This window comes from Cupressus sempervirens, chromosome 2, assembly GCF_028749045.1.
Source record: "Cupressus sempervirens isolate cs-2001-9-10 chromosome 2, ASM2874904v1, whole genome shotgun sequence".
NCBI lineage: Eukaryota > Viridiplantae > Streptophyta > Pinopsida > Cupressales > Cupressaceae > Cupressus > Cupressus sempervirens.
Genome location: NC_143119.1, coordinates 685,291,621 through 685,314,029, shown reverse-complemented (window position 1 = coordinate 685,314,029; position 22,409 = coordinate 685,291,621). Strand labels below are relative to the sequence as shown.

The 22,409-nt window shown below is 36.3% G+C and overlaps 1 protein-coding gene and 1 pseudogene across 1 annotated transcript in view; one reads left to right on the top strand and one right to left on the bottom strand.

Annotated features, from left to right (window-relative positions):
• STRS1 (DEA(D/H)-box RNA helicase family protein) overlaps positions 1–22,409 on the top strand; it is a 107,613-nt gene that overhangs the window by 11,903 nt on the left and 73,301 nt on the right. Inside the window, exons 2-3 of the mRNA XM_089815049.1 lie at positions 7,533–7,657; positions 9,324–9,431. Of these exons, the coding sequence (XP_089671175.1) occupies positions 7,533–7,657; positions 9,324–9,431 (233 nt within the window). The remainder of the gene's footprint in view (positions 1–7,532; positions 7,658–9,323; positions 9,432–22,409) is intronic.
• Positions 19,389–20,376, bottom strand: LOC149575231 (protein DEFECTIVE IN EXINE FORMATION 1 pseudogene; annotated as a pseudogene).

The window sequence follows — 22,409 nt, the reverse complement described above, 5'->3', positions numbered from 1 at the left end:
TTGGTGGACAGATTGAAATTGTAGAGGTTGAAGCATCCCAATATCAGATTGCATGGATAAAGGATGACCATAAGGTATTGGTAAGTGAGCAATGCTGAGTGAAATTAAAAATTAGATCTTAACATGATGATGTTCTTTGTGCTATTATGCCTATGGATGTATGTCATATCCTTTTGGGTAGACCTTGGTAGTATAATAGACAAGTTTTGCATGATGGTAGAAGGAATAGGTATACCAAACTTGCAAATGGAATGAAACAAGTATTGATGCCTTTAATAGAGAACCCTAAGAATGAGTATTGCACTAGTGTCAAGATTTGTCTGGTTGAAGGAAGAAAGCTCTTGGTGTTAGGATTAAAGAGATAGAAATAACAATTACATGCAAATATAACCAATATCAATAAAGTAATAAAGCACACAAGAGAACAAAAGACACAGAGATTTAACGTGGTTCACCCAATCCCTGGGCTACGTCCATTGATAGTGAGTCCAATATTATTATTTTCTTGTGATTTCAACCTGATTACAATCCGCAATCCCTTACAGCCCAATACTGCTGCAAGAAGCTACTAAATCATCATAAATTATGAAATTCATAACCCTAAGCCATTTTATACAAGCTTTTTGCCCCTTACAAAATTAGGGCTAGAATAAGTCATCCAATAGAAAAATAGCTCCCGACGTCTTTTATAAGAATAGTCATTTGAGCTTTTGGGGGTGTTGCCCCTTGACCTTGTCTTAGGGGTGCTGCCCCCAAACCCCCGTAGACAAATCTAGGGGGAAATTGTGCCGAATGAAGTAGGGAAAAATTAACCTCCAAGTCTGGTTAGGCTCCACATAACAACAATCTCCCACTGAGAGACTGAGCAGACAAAACAACAATAATCTCCCACTTGGAGACTGATCAAAAACCTATAGCTCACGCTGGAATGTAAAACCACCCTAGACTCTGTTGTTCTTTTATTCTGTTCAATTTAGAAGACCAACCAAAGTTGAAGAGGAGTTTAGCTTCTCCCTTGTCATTGCCTTTGTAAACATATCTGTTGGATTATCATATGTATGTAAAGCAAAATTCTTTGCGAGATGAATGACACTCTAGCTATCTGTAAACAGATAATAGTTCATCTGTGGGTGCCCCAGCTCTTCCATGAAGAATTGAAGCCATATCATCTCCTTGGCTGCCTTTGTAGCAGTAACATACTTCGCTTCTATAGTAGATAAAACATTCACCTTTTGTAACCAAGAAATGCAACTCATTGCTGTTCCACCAACAGTAAATACATAACCTGTAGTACTCCGCTTGGTGTCTAGATCTCTTGCCAAATCTAAGTCAACATAGTCTTGTAAATCAATATTAGAGCCCCCAAAATGTAAACATTTACTGGATGTTCCTTTCAAATATTCGAGAATTCATTTGATTGCATTCCGATGCTCAATCCCAGGATGACTCATATACCTACTAACAACTCCCACTGCATGTGCAATATCTGGCCTAGTACATAACATAACATACATTAAACTTCCTATAGTTGAAGCATAAGGTACCTTGGACATTTTATCCTCCTCTTCCTATGTGTTTTGACACATCTCCTTGGTCAATCTCAAATGGCCAGGCAAAGATGTGCTGACAACTTTGACACTCTCCATATAGAAACGCTGCAAGACCACCTCAATTTAATCAGCTTGAGATGAAGTCAATTTTGTGCAAATTTTCATACCAAAGATTTGTTTTGCTGCCCCCAAATCCTTCTTAGAAAATGAATGTGCTTACTGTTGTTTCAATCCCTTGATGTGATTTGTGTTAGACCCAACTACAAGCATATCATCAACATATAAGCATAAAATAATATGACACCTAGTATATCCATGCTTATGCATAAAACTGTCAAATTTTAGATACCATTGCCGAGGTGCTCGCTTCAAGCCATATAAAATTTTCTTCAATTTGCACATTAAGTTCTCCTTACCTTTGACCTCAAGTCCCTGTGGCTGTTCCATATATATCTCTTCATCCAAATCACCATGAAGAAAAGTTTTTTTAACATCAAGCTACTCCAAATGTAAATCTTCAGTAGCCACAATACTTAAAACAAGTCTAATAGAAGTTATTTTAACAACTAGAGAAAATATATCATCAAAATCAATTCCCTTTTTCTGTGCAAATCCTTTTACAACTAACCTGACTTTAAGTCTGTTCTTACCACCATCCTCGTCTTTCAGCTTGTAAACCCATTTATTCTGTAAAACTTTTTTACCTGCATGCAACTTACATAAATCCCAAGTGTGATTTTCAGCAAGGAGTCCGTTTCTTTTGTCATTGCAGACTCCCACATAATCTTCTTCTAGTTGTTCATTGTCTTTCTAGTTTTAGGCAAAGTTTCATGGACATAGATATGGATGTAGATACAAATACAGTGAGGAGATTGCAACTGGGGAAAGAAAAATATACTAAGTCATATCCAAAGTATTGTTTGTTCAAATTTGTTCAATCATCACGACCTTTAACTTGAAAGAAACATGGGAAAAGTGATCTGTTGCGTTGTGATAAAATGAATCTCCCAGAAAAGACACATGAAAGAACAAGTATGCAGGAGGAGTGCAACAAGAATATGAAGATTTAAACTCACATGGATAAAGTAGCACTTCATGTTGGGTATATTCTCAACTTGTTGCTCAATTTCGTTGCCCACAATACAGTTGAGAATACGTGTCTAGTGAAAGGCAGTTGATCCTTCAGGTCCACACATAAACCAGCACTGGTATGACAGAATATAGAAATAATGAGGGAGAACAGCTAATTGAATATCATTATCTTCATTGAAATTTCAAATTATCCAGTGTTCATGAGTCAGGCACATAGACCAGCAAATGGGATTGCAACTGTTGAGATATTATTCTGAATTTTTTATAGACCACCACAGAGACATTCAACCTAGTTCAGGAAATGACCCAGACCTCTGGTACTGCAGTTCCTTAGCCAGCCACATAAAACTAAGCTCTTATCTTCTCCATGACTCTCCCTTTTTTTTGTAATTCTCTCTCTCTCTCTCTCTCTCTCTCTCTCTCTCGCACACGCACATGTGGAATGGGCAATGTATCTGCTAGGTAGAAGGGAGACAGTGTATTAACAGAGGAAAATCAGAGCCCACAAACCTTGGCGGATCCTAGCAGAAATAAGTGCTAGGAAATGGTAACGGCAATTAGTGAATTCCCCGTGACCATGACAAGGAAGTGTAGTAGCCAAAGGGAATTGTAAGCATGCTATGTTGGCTGCAACAAAGTGGTGTAGGAGGTGTTATTTTTGGTTGGACACTAGCAGAAGGGAATTGCCTGCATGTCACATGGGCACCAACAAAGTGGTGTAGGAGATGGAACACCTACATTAGTTTTTAATATTCTTTTGGGGGCATTTAAGTTTGTGGAACCAACAGATAAACTTTAATGCCAAGCTGTAGTTTTAAAGAACATAAGTAAAGCGCGGTGTGTTTCAACAACACCCAATCAAGGGTCATATTGACATGCATCTACTTTCATGACTTACAATAAGAAAGCATTTGGAAATGATGATGTTTAGGTCCACAACAAAGGAACCAAATACATATTAGGAAAACGAAAGATCTGCAACACACAAGGCAGGTAATGTATTTTACATGAGTTTAACAACTATGAGTGTTTGTAAGAATAAGACTGAAATTCTCTGCTTGGCAATCTCAGATGTTGGCATCCATGTTGCCGCATCTATTCCCTTATTTCTCCACTTGACTTATTTTTTTTGTATCTTTCCCTCTTGCCTTCTTGGCTATTAGAGAATCAAAGATAACTTCCACTTCATTTCTTTCTTGTTAGGAAATTGCTTTACCCTTCTTTCCCTTTACTCATTAGGATCTGCATCTTTTGCTTTAGAACTCTGCATTTCATAATCATGGTATAAAGCAACATCATTGAAAATGGGTGAAATGTGTAACTTTCAGTAAGCTCTATGTCGTAGGCATTAGTTGAAAACTTCCTTAAGATTCTACATGGTTCAATCTTTTTTCACTTCAGCTTATTGAAAACCTTTCATTCCTCAAGTTAACTAACACAAGATCCTCAACCTGAAATTCCTATTCCTTTCTCTTAAGATCAGCATGCTTCTTGTATTTCATGGTACTTTGATCCAAAATTCTCTTCAGTTTTTTTGGTGCAATTCATGTATGTTATCAGAAAAATCTTTTGCAACTGCATGCTTTCTGCCTAAATCAGCATTGTATGTCATTGTGTCTCTCTTAGGCTATACTCAGAATCTGGAAAGTAAATTTGTTATCGGGAAATTGGGTAGTTAGGTAGTTTGGGGTAACTGAGGGAAGTTATACGGGTGCGTTGGTTCGCCTCACACCCCCTCGGGTATTATATGTATGAATCCTCTTCATCTAAAAGGATATGTTGTGCATTGGAAATGTAATCTTGCATTCGATGATTAATGAATAAATAAGTTACTTTTGGGTTTCTCTACCTTTCCTGTACTCAATACCTTGTTTTGTATCTATGCATTAGTTTCTGTTACCCCTGGAGGGTAAACATTTGGTGTTGTTGCCCAAATGAATCTGGGAAGCACGACAATGGAATAGATGGGACTACCTGTGAATGACAACAGGTCAACCAATGAAGAAAAAATCACAAAACTTTTTGAAGGGGAGCATGCTATGACAATTGACTTTCGTATTTTCCCATGGTCTGCTATTGAGACATTCGTACGATGGGAGGCCACCCTAGAGGAAGTTATGGAGGACTCCGTGTGGGATGCATTGAACGTTAGCCTAGTGATGGATAGGCTTTTGCACCAATAGCCTCGTCTATCGATGCAAACATTTATTGCACAATGAAATTGATAGGAAGAAGTCGAGCGCGAGCAACAACGACAACAGATCCTTTGGAACTTTATTGAAAGCAACTGTTGGGACAGAGAGGACTGCGATGCATCCTGACGCAAGACCAATAGGCTTTTGCACCAATTGCATCGTCTATTGACACAAACATTTATTGCCAGGAAGAAGTCGAGCGCAAACAACGACGGCAACAGATCCTTTGGAACTTTATTGAAAGCAACTGTCGGGATAAAGAGGAACGCAATGCATCCCGATGCAGGACCAACCCATGAGCTTGGGGGTGGCAAAGAACACTTGTAAATCTGTAATGGCAAAGGTCGCATAGTTAGCCCTCTTGTCTTGTACGGAGATATAAAAAAACAAAAAGTGCTTAGTTTGTTTGTTATTTATGATGTTCTCTTGGAGTTAATGCCCAATCTATTAAATAAGGATAGAAATAAGAAGGATCCAAATGATGTCATACATGCCACACACCAAGCCCTAATTCTTGCACAACAAGCTGAGTGAAGACAGAGGTTCAGGCAACTCGTTGAAGGGAACCACGAAGGTGTCACAGAGGGTGACCACGGTGGTACAGGGACCGAAGGGGTACAACTTTCATTGTGCTTTTGTTTATTGAATTTTATAAGCAAATTTAACTTGTGTTACTATTAGATCCCAAAGATTTTGCTTTTTCCAACTAAACTTCTTAGTAGATCAACCAAATTTGTATCAACAACCTCTATTTGCTCATCTGTTTGAGGTTGACAGGTTGAACTTAGGTAGGCAAGATGGTAAATTCTAAATAGAGTTTATAAAGTACAAAGAGGAAAGGAATTAGTTATGAAACATTGTTGTGTTTGTTACCATAAAAAATGTGGTTAATAAAAAATGTGACCTTTATAAGGGCATTCCTATCCTATCTTGCCACATTTTTGTATAATGGTGAAAAATCAAATAGGAAAGTGTTACAAATCTTAACTGTCACAAGTTTCATAGTTTGCAAATAGGGTTGTAATTGCAAGATTCTGTCAAAGTGAAAGTAGAATTTTGTGTGCTTTAGCAGATTAATGACCAACAAGAATAGTATTATTTTTAGAAAGGAATAATCTGCATAATATCTAGATTGTAGCCGATTAATCCTAAACTTTAGAGCCCACCACATTTTCCCTGAAAAAGTCACGATTTGTAAAAAGGTTGGTGATTGATCACTGACCAGATTTTAGTGACCTTTTTGCATTTAAAGTGCATTAAAATCATACTAAAATCCCTACAAATGTAAAAAAAATCATTGCAAAAACCTACAAAACCCTAAAAAAAATTCTTTGAGATTGATGAGTCATTCAAAAGAAGGATTGATCCCAAAATGGAAGCAAAGTCAATGCTGAATCGATGTGGTAACAATTTTCTATTTTGTTTTGTCAGTCTTCTTTCCAACCTTTGGAAGGTTTGAAAACTTGAATAGAGGAGTGGGAGGAGCAATGGCGGTCACTAACTGAGTATGAAAGGCCCACAATCATCCTAAATTGCCTCCACATCATTAAGGCACACGCTTCACCTCACATGGCTCTCAAGTGTCGGCGTATGGGCCAATCATCTCTTCTGATGGGATGTCCCTAAAATCATCCCAAATCCTTCCCGTGTTGCTTGATTTTAATGCAACCCTGACATTGGACAGGGTGCCCACCATCCTATTACCTTCTCATTTAATATGGGAAAATTTGAACTCTTCAAGTTCTAAAAGATATTTTAAAATAATATTTGTAAATTTATTAATCTTCTATGTTGGTGTCTCACCCTTGATAATGCAAGTGATAATAATTAGAAAACTGCCTTCTAAATGGAGTTTGGACATTGATAATTTTTTGCCATCCGAACTACCTTAAGGGATGTATTGGTCTCTGCTTCATTATCCCAGTCCCAAAGCTTCTATAGCAAGAAAATTACCTTTTGAATCCTGGGCAACATATGCTGCTCCTGAATATCCCAGATTACCTTTTGATGCTTTGTCAAAATTAATCTTGTTCTATCGCATCATCCACCAGTTGATCAACTGAGTCAGCCCAATGAGGCCCAGTAGCAGGCCAATAACGATTTAATATTAAATACAATATAATAAGATATAATTGTTTTCATTGGAATAATGAACAAATATGTCATCTTTTGGTATACTTACGTATATCATTCTAAAGATGGGTTTGCTAATGTAAACCTAGGGTTGGATGTGTTTATTTACTTGATCTAACAGTCATTTCTATGTTTATTTATAGAACATGTTTTCTAGGGATTTGAATATGCATCTCCTTTGAGAAAAGCCAGATGGTTTACTAGTTGAGCTCATCCTTTTTGACATTAGGTACATGATTATTATTAATAACATTCTAAATTACTTTGAGAAATATGCTAAAACAGCATTTATGTACTGCTGTTTATGACTTGCTATAATGGGTTTTGTGTACAAAAAATAAATTCTCTCATTTCTATGTTTCTACCCTCATTGTTGCATTTTCAATGATTACATCCCTCATCTTCTATGAAATTGTTAAATATTTTGAATTTGTTGACTTCGTCGGGTGTGCCTAGTTGATGTTCAAGTAATTAGCAGGAGACTGCTTTTGTTGAGTGTGAGTTTTGAGATGTATTTGTATTATGGTGGTGAGACTTAACAATAGTCTTCTGATTTCTGTAGGGAAAACGATAGCATTTGGTGTGCCAGCTTTAATGCATATATTAAATAAGAAGAACAGAAAGACAGTAAACAAATCCATGCCATTCTGTCTAGTACTTTCACCTACTCGAGAACTTGCTCAACAAGTAAGTTCAATTCTTAGCATCACATAGTTGTAATTCATTGAAAATTCTGTATAAATGTTTTTTTCTGTTATTTTGACACAGCTACCCCATCATTATTATGCAAATAAATTTCATCCGGTGAAAGCCTTTTTTCTTAAAAAAATGCTCTAATTCAAGGGATTTTTTTTGTACTTTTTGATGCTTCATCTTGCGATGCCTTTATTTTTTAAAACAAGTATGAGAAGATGCAAACCATTTTTATCGCAAGCATCAAATGCAAATGTCAAATGTATGGAAAAATTTGCTCATAAATGCTGAATCAGAAATAATCATTCTCAATCAATCAGTAAAAAACTGAGATTTTTACAAATAAAAATAGGAAAGAACTATTATAATTAATCTAAACAATTTGTATTATTTCTTAAAGTATTACTATTGTATTCAAGTAGAATATAAAAAATAGTTATGAATTGTTATGTCAGACGTACTTGTTTAACCCTGACACAGTCACAAAAACATATTGAATACTCTAAGGTGCAAAAGAATGCTATCAGGGCTCTGTGCAGATGCCAGAACGAATAGATTCCATCCATCTAAATTTCTTGGTGCATTTGGTTTCTGGGTCGTGTTTATGCACATATATATATATATATATATATATATGCACTCACTCATGCACGTTTAATAGAATATTGACAAATAAACCTCCCTCTTTCTCTCTCTATGTGTGTGCGTGTGCATGTGCTATAAGTAATTATTATTTACATTTCCTATACACGATTGCCCCAAAATGAATTACACACATGCTATGCTAAAGTCGCTGTTAAATATATGCAGCTTACTTTGGATGCCAGTGGGTATTAATATGCTTTCTTTCTCAGTGTTGAATCTGAAATTACCTTTTAGAAATGGTTGCCTTAGTTTCTGACTGAGTGAAAGCTAAAGGCTAAAGGCTCTTTCTTTTTTTCGTCTCTGCCTTTAGCCAGAAAAAGGTGAGCATGTGTTAGCTGTCGTACATTAGCTTGTCTTTGCTATTAGAAAAGATAAACAATCCCTCAGTTGTGTTTAGAAGAGTTTATTAGCCTTGTGTCCATACCTGAGAGCAAAATGACGAGTATTGTCCTTAGTATTTTTGCCTTGTGTGCTGAGAACCCAAAATTATGCTTTGCAAATTGATAAAAGCTAAAGTTCTTCCTTGTAGGTTTTGGGGTTTATTATAGCATTTCATCAAACGCGCTTTCCTTCTAATTTTGCAGTAAACCTTTTTTCAAAAAAAAAAATGTTCAAAGAAATTTGGGACTTAAAACTAAAGTGGCTTCAACGATTTCAAATTGCAGTTAACCTGAAGAGAAACTAACTTGAGCCTTTACTTCAAAAAGAATTTATTTCCACCTTCGTTGAGTGAATGTTTAATCACTAAATTATTTCCCTTCAGTATTATATACTTGGGTGTCTTAAGAAAGTATTGCCGTGTTTGGGGTTCCAATTAATATGATTATTATTATTTTGTCATGATTATTGTGTTGACAATTAATTCAAGGAGAACTCCTCTATCGTCCCAATAATGGAGCATGTATTATAAGGCATAACTGATGTTGTATTGTAGTTACTCAGGGAAGTGCTTTTAACTCGATTCTATAGATTAAATCATTTTGATGAATTTCAAAATGGAGAATGTTTGTGACAGATTGCAGACGTGGTAGCTGATGCTGGCAATTCTTGTGGAGTGAAGTCAGTTTGCTTGTATGGTGGCACTTCCAAAGGGCAGCAGGTTTCTGCTATTAAAGCTGGAGTGGTAGGTTTTTCTCCTTTGTTTTCTTTTGTTCCTTAACCAAATGAAAGACTTTGATTAGAAAAATACATTGAGTTAAACTAGGGATATGTTTTTTTAGTAGTAAGCCAAACAGTGTGTTATTCATCTGTTTGTGCCACACTATGGTTTTAAAGATGTAAAGAGTCACAATAGTACACAGTTCTGTGGGACTTCAAAACTTAAATCTCTCTCTCTCTCCTACACGTGTGCGTGCGTGTACACACACACACACATGCATGTGTATATACTATATATATAAATATATTCATGCAATTATAAACAAAGCATGATATATTAGAAAAAAGCAATACTCTGAGTTTATGTTCTGGCCATAGCTTTGTCCCCTTGTTATCCCAAGCAAGGAGATCAAGCATCTTAGTTTGAGATTCTCCTTTGGCATAAAGAATGAAAAGTTTCCAAGAATATTGACCGTAAGACACTAGTTTGTGAACTCTTTCATTAAATAACAAAGATTATCATACAAAAATTCTTTTTGACTACCAAAACTGACCATCTTGATATGACCTTCCTTGTACTGGCTATTTGCATATGAACAAAAGATCTTGTCAACAGTTCTACCATACATAGTAATTGTATTAATCTTTGGGAGGGGAGTGATAGTTGAATAGTTACTGCATCTGCAAAAGAGAGGAAAAAAATAAGTATTTGATGCATTCAAGCTGCTCCTTTTAGGCTATGACTGCAAATCTGTCTGAGATATAAACAGTACCGCAGTCAGTAGGAACTTAAATGAGTTATCTGTACACTGGTAACAGTTTCTCATTGAGTGCCTGTTCATGCATGATATATTCCCAGCGAGCAACTTACGTACTTTCTATTCTGCTTTCCACACGCAGGGGCAAGTTCCAAATGTACTTGATCACCTGGAATACTATACTTATTGCATACACACGTGAAAGATATGGGCTCAATATCTAATATCAATGTTGGTTTTGTTTTCATTCAAATCTTTGACAGCATATGGTGGTGGCTTGTTTTTGTTTGATTTCAGAATTCTGATTTTTGTGCGCTCTAATGATTTTTCTGATTATTGTAATAACTCTGTAGATATGACCACAGATTACACTAAAATGTCAAACTGAAATAGATAGATAAATTCTGGAAATTCACTACTTTTCAAGTAACTTCTCAAAATAGCAATTGAGAAAACTGTACCAGCCAAACTTGGACAAACAACTTTATAAGAGGTATGGAAATCGTATTAATTATGAGTTGGAACCCAAATTACAAAGGTTGAATTACCTTAAAAGCTGATGTTACTCCTGGGCAAGGTGGTACAATCAGCTGGAGGTGAATGCATGCCTTCGGACACTACTGAAACTCCAGATCTATCCTTTTGTATTGATTTTCTATCCCCTAAGAAGTACCCAATCTGATATGTAATTACTGCTGTCCACTGTTTAGCTGGGAAAGGCCAAACCTGGAGAAATACAAACAGCCAATGGTCTTCGTGTAGCCTCACATCACCTATAGGCTATAAGTCTCTAGGTCTGCGATGAATAGGAACTCCTTGTTGTCTGATCTGGAAAACCACAAGAAACTATCTATTTGGCTTTTAACATTTACAATATCTTCTCCAAATGTGCTACATTATCTGCTATTCTGGGTGCTGAAGTTGGAAGAAATGCACCGCTACAGCAAATAATATCTGAATTCCTTCCTTATAATGCAATCTGATATCTACCAGATGAGCTGGGGCAAATGCTGTTGCAAATTTTTATTGTTTGAACCTGGAATGAGTGTTGGTCCTTTCCCACTTTCTCATCGTGCAACACTTCCAATTTCTATGCTACAAATGTTCTCTAAGCAGATTTATCAAATAAATTGCAAACTTATGAATAAGCTGGATATGCGTCCAACCTATCTCCGGGCAATTCTGCTGTAACTCTGCAAATAGAGCCTTGCCTTCAATTTGAGATGAATATGCAATAAATTGGGCAAGGAAAAATGACCTTCCAAATGCCCTTTTTAAAGGCTTAAAACCCTAGGTCATTACTTTTAGGGTTCCATGATTTTCCTTTATTATTTTTAATAAAATGTAAGTCTTCACTTAAAAATTGACCCCTTTGGCATTGCATTTTATCGTTATAATTCTCCCCTTCTTATTGCAACATTTTATGCCTCAAACGCCTAGGAAAAAGGGGGTCAACTTATTATAATTTATTTTATAATGAAGTGAATATAATATCATTCTAACATAACTTTTCAAATCCATAACTTCAGAAATATTAAAATATTTCTTTATTTATTCATAAAATATGAATCTGGGATTGGATTTGAATTCCGTTTGAAGTGCCATGATCATGATGAAGACTGAACCCTGCAGGCTCCTGTCGCCTATGTAGACAATTCTATATTTAAGCACTTTGGGAACAAATACATTTATGTCTTTGCATGGGGTAATACTTTTCAACATCGGGAAGGTGCAGAGTGTTGTCTTCTTAAAAAAATTATAATTTTGTTTTCTTGTCAATGGATACTTTGTTTCACCTACATCCTCTAGTAGCTGCCATTTTTTTCATTGTCTTGGTGGATCAATGTGGACTATGTGCGTCTTAGTAATCATTTAGATTATGTGGTTGTATTATTAGCAATCGGAAGTAACCTTTTATATCTGACTAAGACAATAGCATAGGAGGAGCCTGTATTGTCATTTTCGTACTAATTTGGGGACATTGGCCAAGTAGTGGATTTAATTATCAACCATCTCTAACTCTATAAAAGTGTAGATAAATAATGAATATAGTGATCTTCAATTTCAATTTTCTTTGTCCAAGATTCATTAGATTGGCATTCATGGATATGGTGAGACTCCTTTTGGTAGATTGCCTCTTTTAAATACCTAAAAAAAATATTAAATTTACAAATTTGTATTTCACTTCATGTCTTTGTTAGTTTATTAGCTATGGTGATTGCATTTTATATTTATCATAGTGTTTTTTATGCCTTCATGGTTCTATTGAGCTCACATCTAGAAAGATATGACTTCTTGAGTCATAGGAAAAATATATTAGTGAGAAAATATAGTAAATGTTGATGTCAGTTACATATCGATTGCCTGTCTTAAGATCAAGCAGTTGGTTGATGGTTTGGTTATCGGTATCAGAGACAAATCAAGGAGTTAGTTGTATTATGATAATAGATAGTTTCTATTATCTCTGTTTAGAATCTAATGGTTATCTATTGTAATCTTCTGTAAATATTAGAATGTTTCTAATATTTAGTTTTCTGTTTCTAGAATAGAATGTTTCTATTCTTTACGGTTGTTTCTTAAGGAAATATCGTTCACTTTCTTGTATAAATTGATTTCTTGATCATTGTTAATAATAAGCAAATATTTTTCAATTATTTCGTAATATGGTATCAGAGCCAATACTCTAAATTTTTTCGAAAATAATTATAATTTTTTGGTTGAAATTATCTGCCTTTTATTTTTGAAATTATTTACATGCATAATTGCCTCCAACTCTCTCTATAATCCGACTAGGGTTTGCGTTCTAAGAGAGATCTGAATCCGCCGACTTCTAGTTCGGTTCTACAACCCATTTCTGTTCATATCTGTTTGTTTTTCCTACACATTTCTGCCATTTTTTGTGGTTTTTTTTGCAGCAAGGCTGTTTTTGTTCAAAACCTTAATTTTCTAGTGGATCCAATTCTTTTTTACAGATTCTTCGTGGGTTTTTTGAGATCTCAATTGGGTTGCCATCTGTTTTTTTTGGGTGTGTCAATTTTTAAGCGAGCCAATCCAGAAACCAACAACATATTCTTTTTGGGTTTTTCAAACTTTCTTCTGGGTCTCCCTTCAAATTTTCTGGGTCTCTACTTTTTGAGGGTTGCATGTACTTGCATGTTGTTTGCATGTGCTTCTTTACCATACAAAGTCTCGTGTTTTGCCTCCCTTAATAATTTTGGTGGGTTTTCATAATTTTTTCCCTCAATTTTTTTCCGATGTGTTTTCATATTTTTTCCCTAATTTTTTTACGGGTTTCTATAGATTTTCCTTAAAAATTTCTGATTCTATAATTCACAAAGTTGTGTGGGATTCCTTTGTGGGTTTGTAATTATTCCCTCAAAAATTATTTAATGGGTTTTACCTTTTTCCTAAAAAACAAAGCTTTGTATTGTCAGGTTTTAATTGATTTTTCACCTCAAAAATATTGTTGGGTTTTGATTGATTTTTCACCCCAAAAGTCGTGTTTGGTTTTTTCGATTTTCTCCTGAAAATCATGGCTTTTTGCAGTTTGTTTTGGAGCATTTTGCTCATCTACAAAGTTTTGGAGCATTATACAAAGTACCATCAGTAGTCTTCTCATCAACCATCTTGTACTCTAGATTCAGAAGGCTCGAGGAAAAAGAACATTCAATGCAACTATTGCCACAAGTTTGGTCACATGAAGGTTGAATGTTAGAAGCTCTTAGCTGCCTTATCTAAGCAATTTGGTTCGCAGCCCACAATGAACAGTGCTGAGCACCTTGAACAGACAGAATCTGCCTTTTACGCTTTTTGATAGCTTCGTGCTCTGGATAGATTAACCATTAAGGGAGGGTATTACAATAATAGATAGTTTCTACTATCTTTGTTTAGTATCTAATGGTTATCTATTGTAATCTTCTATAAATATTAGAATGTTTCTAATATTTAGTTTTATGTTTCTAGAATAGAATGGTTCTATTCTTTATGATTGTTTCTTAAGGAAACATCGTTCAGTCTCTAATATAAATTGATCTCTTGATCACTGTTAATAACAAGCAAATATTTTCCAATTACTTCGTAATAAGTTGATGGCCCTGTAATGTCATATGATAGTCTAATTACATGTTCCTTAATCAAAGGACTTATTGGTCAACCGAGTAGGTGTAAATTAAGAACATATCATTACTGTTCAGCGTTATACAACCATGTCATGCCCCCATTCTAGAATTAGATTCACCTATTGGAAGTAGAAACCATGCAATAACACCAAATGTTCTTTATCACCATGCAAGTCACAAAAATGATAAAGAGAAGTGATTTTGGTATTATCATAGCTACAATTTTCTTCGACCCTTTACAAATGAGAGCAAATGGCCTTATATAGAGGCCAAAATTTACAACCAATGGTAGAGATTAAGAGGCAAAACACACGATCCAGGTTGGATCCTAGAAACCCTAATTAGGGTTGCCACCCCATCGGCCAATGAGAAGATGCCACCTCATCAATGAACCAATGAAAAAAAAGGAAAAGTGGCAACCAATGAGAAAGCACCAAAATGGTAGCCAATCAGAATCAGACACCTATCCTACCTAAGAAGAAGGAGAATTTGCCACTTGGGCTTACATTAAATGATCTTCTAATATAGTTCTACCCCTTTCTTTCATCCTTTTAGCCAAAGCAATGAACTTGGCTAGTTTGTCGTTGACTTCGTTCATGAGAGGGCAAAGTGTATGTTTCATCTTGAGCTCAGCTGAATTCATCATGTTGCTCACTGTTTGTAGTGTTTTCTCATGATCCTTCTCATATTCTTTCGCGTATCCGATAAAGGCATTGAGGGAGGCAAGGGTGCCCAAATGTTTCTTCTTGATGGCAACCTTCCCCAACTCATGCAATCTTGATCCAAATTTTGTCTCATTTACGTTCTCATCTTGTCCACTTGAATTATCCCTTTGGTCTCTAGCCTCAAATGTTTTCAAATCACTTCCTCCAAATTTGCGCTTCCTTGAAATTCACTTCTCAATTTTCGCCGCCTCTAAATCAAATAAAAGAGGTAGGCCCCCATATAGAATTGCTTTTGATTTTTCATGGTGCTAAGTTGCAACTTTAAATTCCCGCTTGTAATCCTAGCCCAATCAAATCTTCTTTTTCCATCAATAAAATAATACATCCAGTTTTCGAATTGCATACCTTGAGCTAAGCCCATGATCCGACCGAGAAGCACAATGAGATCGCCATACTCTGATTTGAAATCTGACTTGGTGAGCTTTGATGACCTGGTAACTCCCTTCTTGCCTTCATGCAACCAATTTTGCTTTAGGTGAATAAAGTAAGCCTCTTGATTATCTTGAAATAACTTAGCCGCCTGATCCATCATTATCACTGTCATGCTTTTATACTGGGGAATATTAAATGCTTCTTCGACCACTTGTCCACCGATGTTGGCCAACACTCTCTTCCCTTCATAAAAAATGATGGACTTAGTAACAATATCAAATCGGGATGCACACTCCATCACCAATTCTGGACAAGGCAAGGTAGGAGGGAAGGCCGCCACGTGTACAATTCCGTTTTTGTAGTTTTTTTTGCCATGGGGGATTGCCCTTCCTCCAGTCTGTCCTTTAACTGCATCATGTTCACTGTATCGATATTGGTGTCACTTATTCGTCTCACTTTTGAGAAGAAGGTGGTCTTAGGCATCATGTCTTCCTTGTCTTTTTTGGTAGTCATTCCCTTTGGGTTTTTGCTTGCACTAACATCTACCTTTCTAAACACTTATTTCTGCCCCTTCGTTCGAAATGGTATGGACTACACTTATCGATCTCCAACCCTCTTTCTATCGATGGAATCTAGCTTATTTCTGCCTTGCCAAGTCCTATCTCTACACTTATCAATCTCCAACCGTCAACCTAGAGGTGGGATTAACACTTATTTCTGCCTCTTCGTTACCTTAGGACGGACTACACTTATATCTCGCAACTTCAACCAAGGGTGGTCTAGTTTATTTCTGCCTCGCCAAGTGTCCTATCATGAAATCTACACTTATCTCTCCAAACTTTAACCTATCAATGGAATGATGAAGTGGTGGATGATGAGTAGAATATAAGGGAAACAAAACCAAGCGAGAACAAGGAATAGAATTCGCCTTTAACAATCTTCACCTCTAAAATGAATAGAATTTCAACTTAATTTTGTCTTTACCAATAACCGGGCCCTCTTCAAGTTCAAATTAGATTTCCAAAATTTTAATCCTCGCAAATAATGATGCCCTAGCAAAAATCAGAATTTTGACCTCTTGAAATTGCCCAAATTTGCCCAAAATCAGACCTTTGATCATGTATCTCCTTCACCAAGCAAAAATCGCCCAAATCTAGGGCAGAAATCGCAGCCTTTAGCAAGAAAATCAGACTTCACAAAATTGCCCAAACAAGAGAAAAATCTCAGATCTGCTCCCAAATCGCCTAGGGCAGAAATCACAGCCTTTATGGAAGAAGAAAAATGATGCCAAACAAGGAAGATCTGCCCAAGGAAAATCGTCCAAGTCTGAAAGCTGCTGTCCTAGAGAAAATTCGCTCAACATAGAGGAGGAGATGAGATGGAATGAGTAGATGAGAGAGGGGGGAGTCCTCTTATACCAAAACCTTCTTGCTCCTTCAAGCTGGCCGACTTGCCCTGGAGGAGAGAAAAATTAAATTAGTGTTTCATTAGTGGCCTAGATTTAAATGCCATGCTAAAATTTATTTTTCCCATAGTGAAATTTACCTGTTTAATTGCTAGTTGTGATAAAAAAATTGCAAAATAAAATTAGGAAAGCCTTGGAGATGTTAAAATTTTCATTTAATAATGTTTTGGTAGTTAAAATATCATTAAAATCGGATTTAGCAAGCTAAAATCGATTTTCAATTTTAATTTACCAATCTCTTTTAATATTTTTAAAATCTTCGAGGCAATTTAAAAAAAAAAAAAATCGATTTAATGCAAAATTTTGCAATTAAGTCCACTTTCCATTTTGCAATGCAATTTTAATTTTTAACTAGAATAAATCATTTTTCCAATTTAATTTCACTATAAAAAATTTCTCTCTTCACCAAATTTTTTGTTTTTTTTCCAAAACAATTAAATCTAAGAAATTTTCATTTTGATAATGCTCAAGTCTATACAATTATTTCCAATTTCCAAAATCCGTAGAAGTCCAAAATTTTGCAAATTTATCATGCGGAATATTGTTGTAACCATTGAAAAAAATGTCGTTTTTGAAATTTGTTTGGCCTAAGGATAAAATTGCATGTTCCGGAAAATCAAGTTAAAATCGGGTGAAAAAAAGAAATCCAACCACATCCGTTCTAACCCGAAGACGTCCAAAGTGTAAAATTTTCAAATTGAGAACTTTTGGACAACTCCAAAAAAATTTGCTAAGGCAACCCAGAAAAAAGGAGGTCCCCAAAATTTTGAGGCGATGATGTGAAAACTTCACAACAAGTTGCACTTCCGCAAGTGCGACCAAGTGAAGCCGAAGTGGATGTATTTGGATTCATTGCAGCTATCATGGCTTCTTTTGCTTTTCTCTTTCTTCTATAAGCAATTCATATTTAGCAGCAAGGGCCTTTATCTAGATCTATTTTTCTGCTTTGATGCTGTTTCCTCAAGTTCTGCAAACCTGAAAACCCTGTTATCAGCAAGAGCAAACATTTGATGAATGAAAAGTAACAAATATAAAAACTTTAAAACATAACTGGGCATTTTTTCTAGGTGGCGAGGGTCCTTCCTCCAGCTTCGCAAGTCTCAATGGTTGATGTGGGCAAGTCCATAAAAAAACTCCCGAGTCCAGCGGGAGTGACTTGCTGACTCGACTCAAGAGTCCATGGGGAGTTGACTTGGCCCGTCATTGGGCTCGTGAGTCCAGCTGAGTCTGAGGTGAGTTGGCAGATTTTTTAAACTATGCTTTTACCTATTTCCTTTGCGCATAGGCCAAAGGATAGTGCTAGGGTGATAAAAAAAATAATATTTTTTGTGGTTTGATCACTTTATTTTAAAAAAGGGACACATTATTTGAAGGCTCATGTAATGTGTTGGTAAACAATTTTTTCACACTGAAATTATCTCCGAAACTGACCTTGTTTACCCTGTACATAGTGAAAATTGTGCTAACAGTTGGAGAGATTGCGACTGATCACTATCAGATTGCAATCTTCTTCTATGTTTGAGAGGGGCAGCTCCTTCGTATGATGGATGTATTTGTATTTTAGTGTACTTTTAACCAGAAAGTAGATAAAGGAGAAAACACAAAACTTAAAAAAGATTAACAGGAGAAATCCCACTGATAGACATACAAGTACCAAATAGGATTTCACAACGGATAACTGATTACAAAAGGGATTTGAGCATTTAAATGTAATGATGACAGAATATGAATAACAGACCCTGATATACAAAGAGATAAGTTATCCCATTACATTCACACCAGGATACCAAGAAATGAATATATTTTGCCACTTTCATTACACAGATTAAGAAGACAATTAGATTTCACCATTACATGAGAGATTACTGACTTAACATACAAGAAATAAGTAATCATAGCTGGTGAACACATTCAAGACATAATACTAAATGCATTCTTCATTATTTCCTCGAAAATATACGAGTATAAGAACACTCAGTATATAATGCAGACCAAAAAGTCCCTTTACCAATTTTTCTAGCATATCCCCTTTATAAGAGTTCTCACCTCCTTTCTATGTTACCAATAGCCTTTTATTTATAGGCTTTTCACATAGCTAACATTTTTCTAGGTGTATAACTAACTTGATTTTACACAATATTGGATCAGTTAATTAAACTCCAAATTTTGCACAAAAATAGTCAACTAATTTACCTTTGACCAAGAGTGACAAAAGTCGCCATTACAATATTGTAGCTTCAAACCAATACATTTGAGAAGTGAGAGATCAATTATTGATTTTACTGAGATAGTTTTCCATTTTTGTCAGCTTCAGTCAGACTTGCACAATCATCTCACTAAGCTAACCCTTTGTTTACATTCAAAATGCAGCTACATATTGAAGTATTTGTCTTTGGAACCTATCCATTAATGAACTTCATTAACCTTTGTTTATGGGTGAAGTTATGGATTGGACTGTGCCTTTGATTGGGCTTGCCAAAACAATCTCTCCAATGCTCCTCAAGTATCACAACTCATTTATATCACTTTATTTCATTGAACCCTTCAATAAGTCTTCTCATTGACATAAAATATGTTGAACTTCAATAACCTGCAATGGTTATAACAAGTGACTGCATTATTTCTTCTATGAGTTTGGGATGTCCATGCCTTTAATGGATGATGTGGGGTAGGAGTTGAAAAGCAAAATACATTGTCATTCATGGTTGATATGATAAGATCAAGATCATCACCTCCATCGACATTATCTGCAATAACCATGCTATAAAATCTGTCTCCAATTTTAGTTACATCTGCACAATCAGTTTGGCCATCAGTAAGATATAACTGGACTTATAATCCTCCGATGTGTGGGATACGATAATGGCATACATATGATCCATCCTTTCCATTAAGAACATAAATGCTCCCTGAAATAGTTGGAACTACTACATTTGTATGTCCACCACCATCAAAATTACCCATAGGCAATAAGGCTCCGAAGATGTTTCTCCCAAATTTCTTTTCCTTAAGTAGTCCATTTAGCCACGTTCCCTCTTGCATCAGTGGTAACCATTTCAATTTTGCCCTCATCATTAATGTCAGCATCTAAAACATTTCCTTGAATCTCGCCCATTTGTAGTGGAAAGTTTTTCCTATTCTTTCCATGACGATCCAATATATATAAGAATATAAATGAAGTGCTGACAAGAATATCCGAATAGCCATCACCATCTAGATCAACCATTGTAGGAGAAAAGTAAATATGGGCACAAACTTTTCCAGAGTCTGTGCCGAGATCCAATTGACTGATTCATTTTACTTGTTTCGTATCAAGACTAAAGACTACAATGGCACATGCAACTTATTTATCAATATCTATACCTCCCAGTTCCTCATCATTTTTAGCAGTTACAGTATTTGCACTTTCATTGTTCTGAGATATCTTTTTCAGCTTCCATAAGAAGCCGTCTTCTTGTAGTTGCTGAATTTGTTGTAGTTGAAGCATTTGTAATAGCTTCCATACCTGGCGAGTTGTGCATGGATGCCTCATTGTCGACAAAATGATCGGTTCTAGTAATATTTGATTTTGTTTCCTTCCCTATACCAGTGGATGTGTGCTCAGAAATATTGGGGGAAACTACATTGCAGGTATTGTTCGCTCTCTTCTGTCAAGAGTTGCTTTGCCTCCGAGTGTCCTCTCTGAGCTTGGGGTGGCTGTGGGCGGAGTTGTTGTTCACTCTCTGTGGCTGTGGCTGGAGCTGTTGTTCACAGTTCACACTTCAACATCCCTATGTCAGATTTATCATTCCTACATGACATTCAAACTATGGGCTACAGCCACGTGGTCATCTAAATTGTTGGGCTGCAGGACCACAGATATTGCTTTATTGTGGTTTCCCGGCAAAATTATTGGATTATAGATTAAAACTGCATAGTGAGGCATGTATAATGGAGTACCACTGGAAGCTTAGAAGTCATGGATGTTGACATTTTTCAGTTCACGAGCACACCTAATTAGCTTGGTCTGGACAAGCTTCTTAACACCTGAAAGTGGGACAGAGCTGGGGTTGCTGCAGATAGAGGCCCAAGACTTAAGATGTTCTTCGGTTTCAGAAGTTAAAGAAGATTGCTTGCCCACAAGCTCAGCCTGCTAGACACAAAATTCAGGGACTCGTTCCTTACCCATAGCAACTAGCAACTTAAGACCGGTTGACGTGCTATCTAGAGTGGAAGAAAATCTCCTAAACGAAGCTTAAGCTCTGCAACTGTGGAGATCTGAGAGAGCACTGTATCCTTTAGCTGCAAGTTCTCGATTTCCAGCTTGGCAATACAGTCGATCAGCCACTGGTAAGTAACAGTTGTGTTTGGAGGGTCCATGGCAGTAAACTAGTTTCAGGGAGTCCAACAACAGGCGGCAGAAGACAACCCAGTAGAAGCAGAAGCAAACACAAATAATAGGCAACGCCCTCGGACATACCTGCAGAGCATGGCATAGAGAGTGCAACAGGAGGTAGTTGAGCAATGGCAGAAGTCACCCGACCAAAAGAAAAGTTAATAACCAACACACTCCAAAGTCATTGCAGACTCAGAATAGAATCAGCAAGGGAATCAGATTTGCCGAGCAGGCTGGGCAAAGACACCAGCACAAAGTTGGGCAACAACCTGGTAAACAACCCGAGCAAACACTAGAGTGGGAGCACAATCCACATCTTGGCACCCATCAAACACCCAAGACACATCACACAGTACCGGCAATCCTCAATGGTTGGCATATTTCTTGCTAGCAGGTCATTTATTGTTGGTTGTATTCAGCTTGTAGGTTGGGCATTTGGAGCCTAAGGTTCCCAAATTACCAGTGGTCCACCAAACTCTCACTTGCCTGGCAGACAAACTGCGCACTTTAACACCAGCAATGCTACAAAAATATTTTATCTGCGATCAGATTGATATATAATGGAGAGAAAAAATGGCTTGCAGCACACACGGAGAAGTTTATAATTATTTGCAATGTCCTTTTCTTTGCCACACGAAGACTATCTCAAGGATTAATCACTCAGCTATAATGATATATTTTAATTGACTTCTTGATGAAGCAATTACACTAAGCCCGATAATGTTTTCTTTTACCCAATAATAGAAACACTAAAGTTTCCTGGCAAAATTTATCCAAGCACCAGAGTCTGTTAAGAAATATTTTCTGTATGTACATTCACATTGTCTTCACACTAATGGGACCTCAATCAATATAAAAAATATTATACTAGAGTTTTGCTTTGTTAAAAAATTTGATTCGCCCAAGCTTAAATAAATCGCAGCAATTTTAAAACAACCCATAGTTCTTGTAAAAGCTGCAGATATATCATTTTCTATCAACATTATGACTTCAGTTTCTATATTCAATGCAGTACATTCTCAGCACCTGATGAGAGCCATAGAACATAATGGCAGAAATAGCTTCGATGTTGATCATTCACAACAACTTAGAAAAAGCTCTCTCCAATCATAACCTCCACACAATATTTTATCAAATTTCCCTCCGAATACCTCATGGCAAGGTATGGGCCAGAAGATAAGTTACTTTCT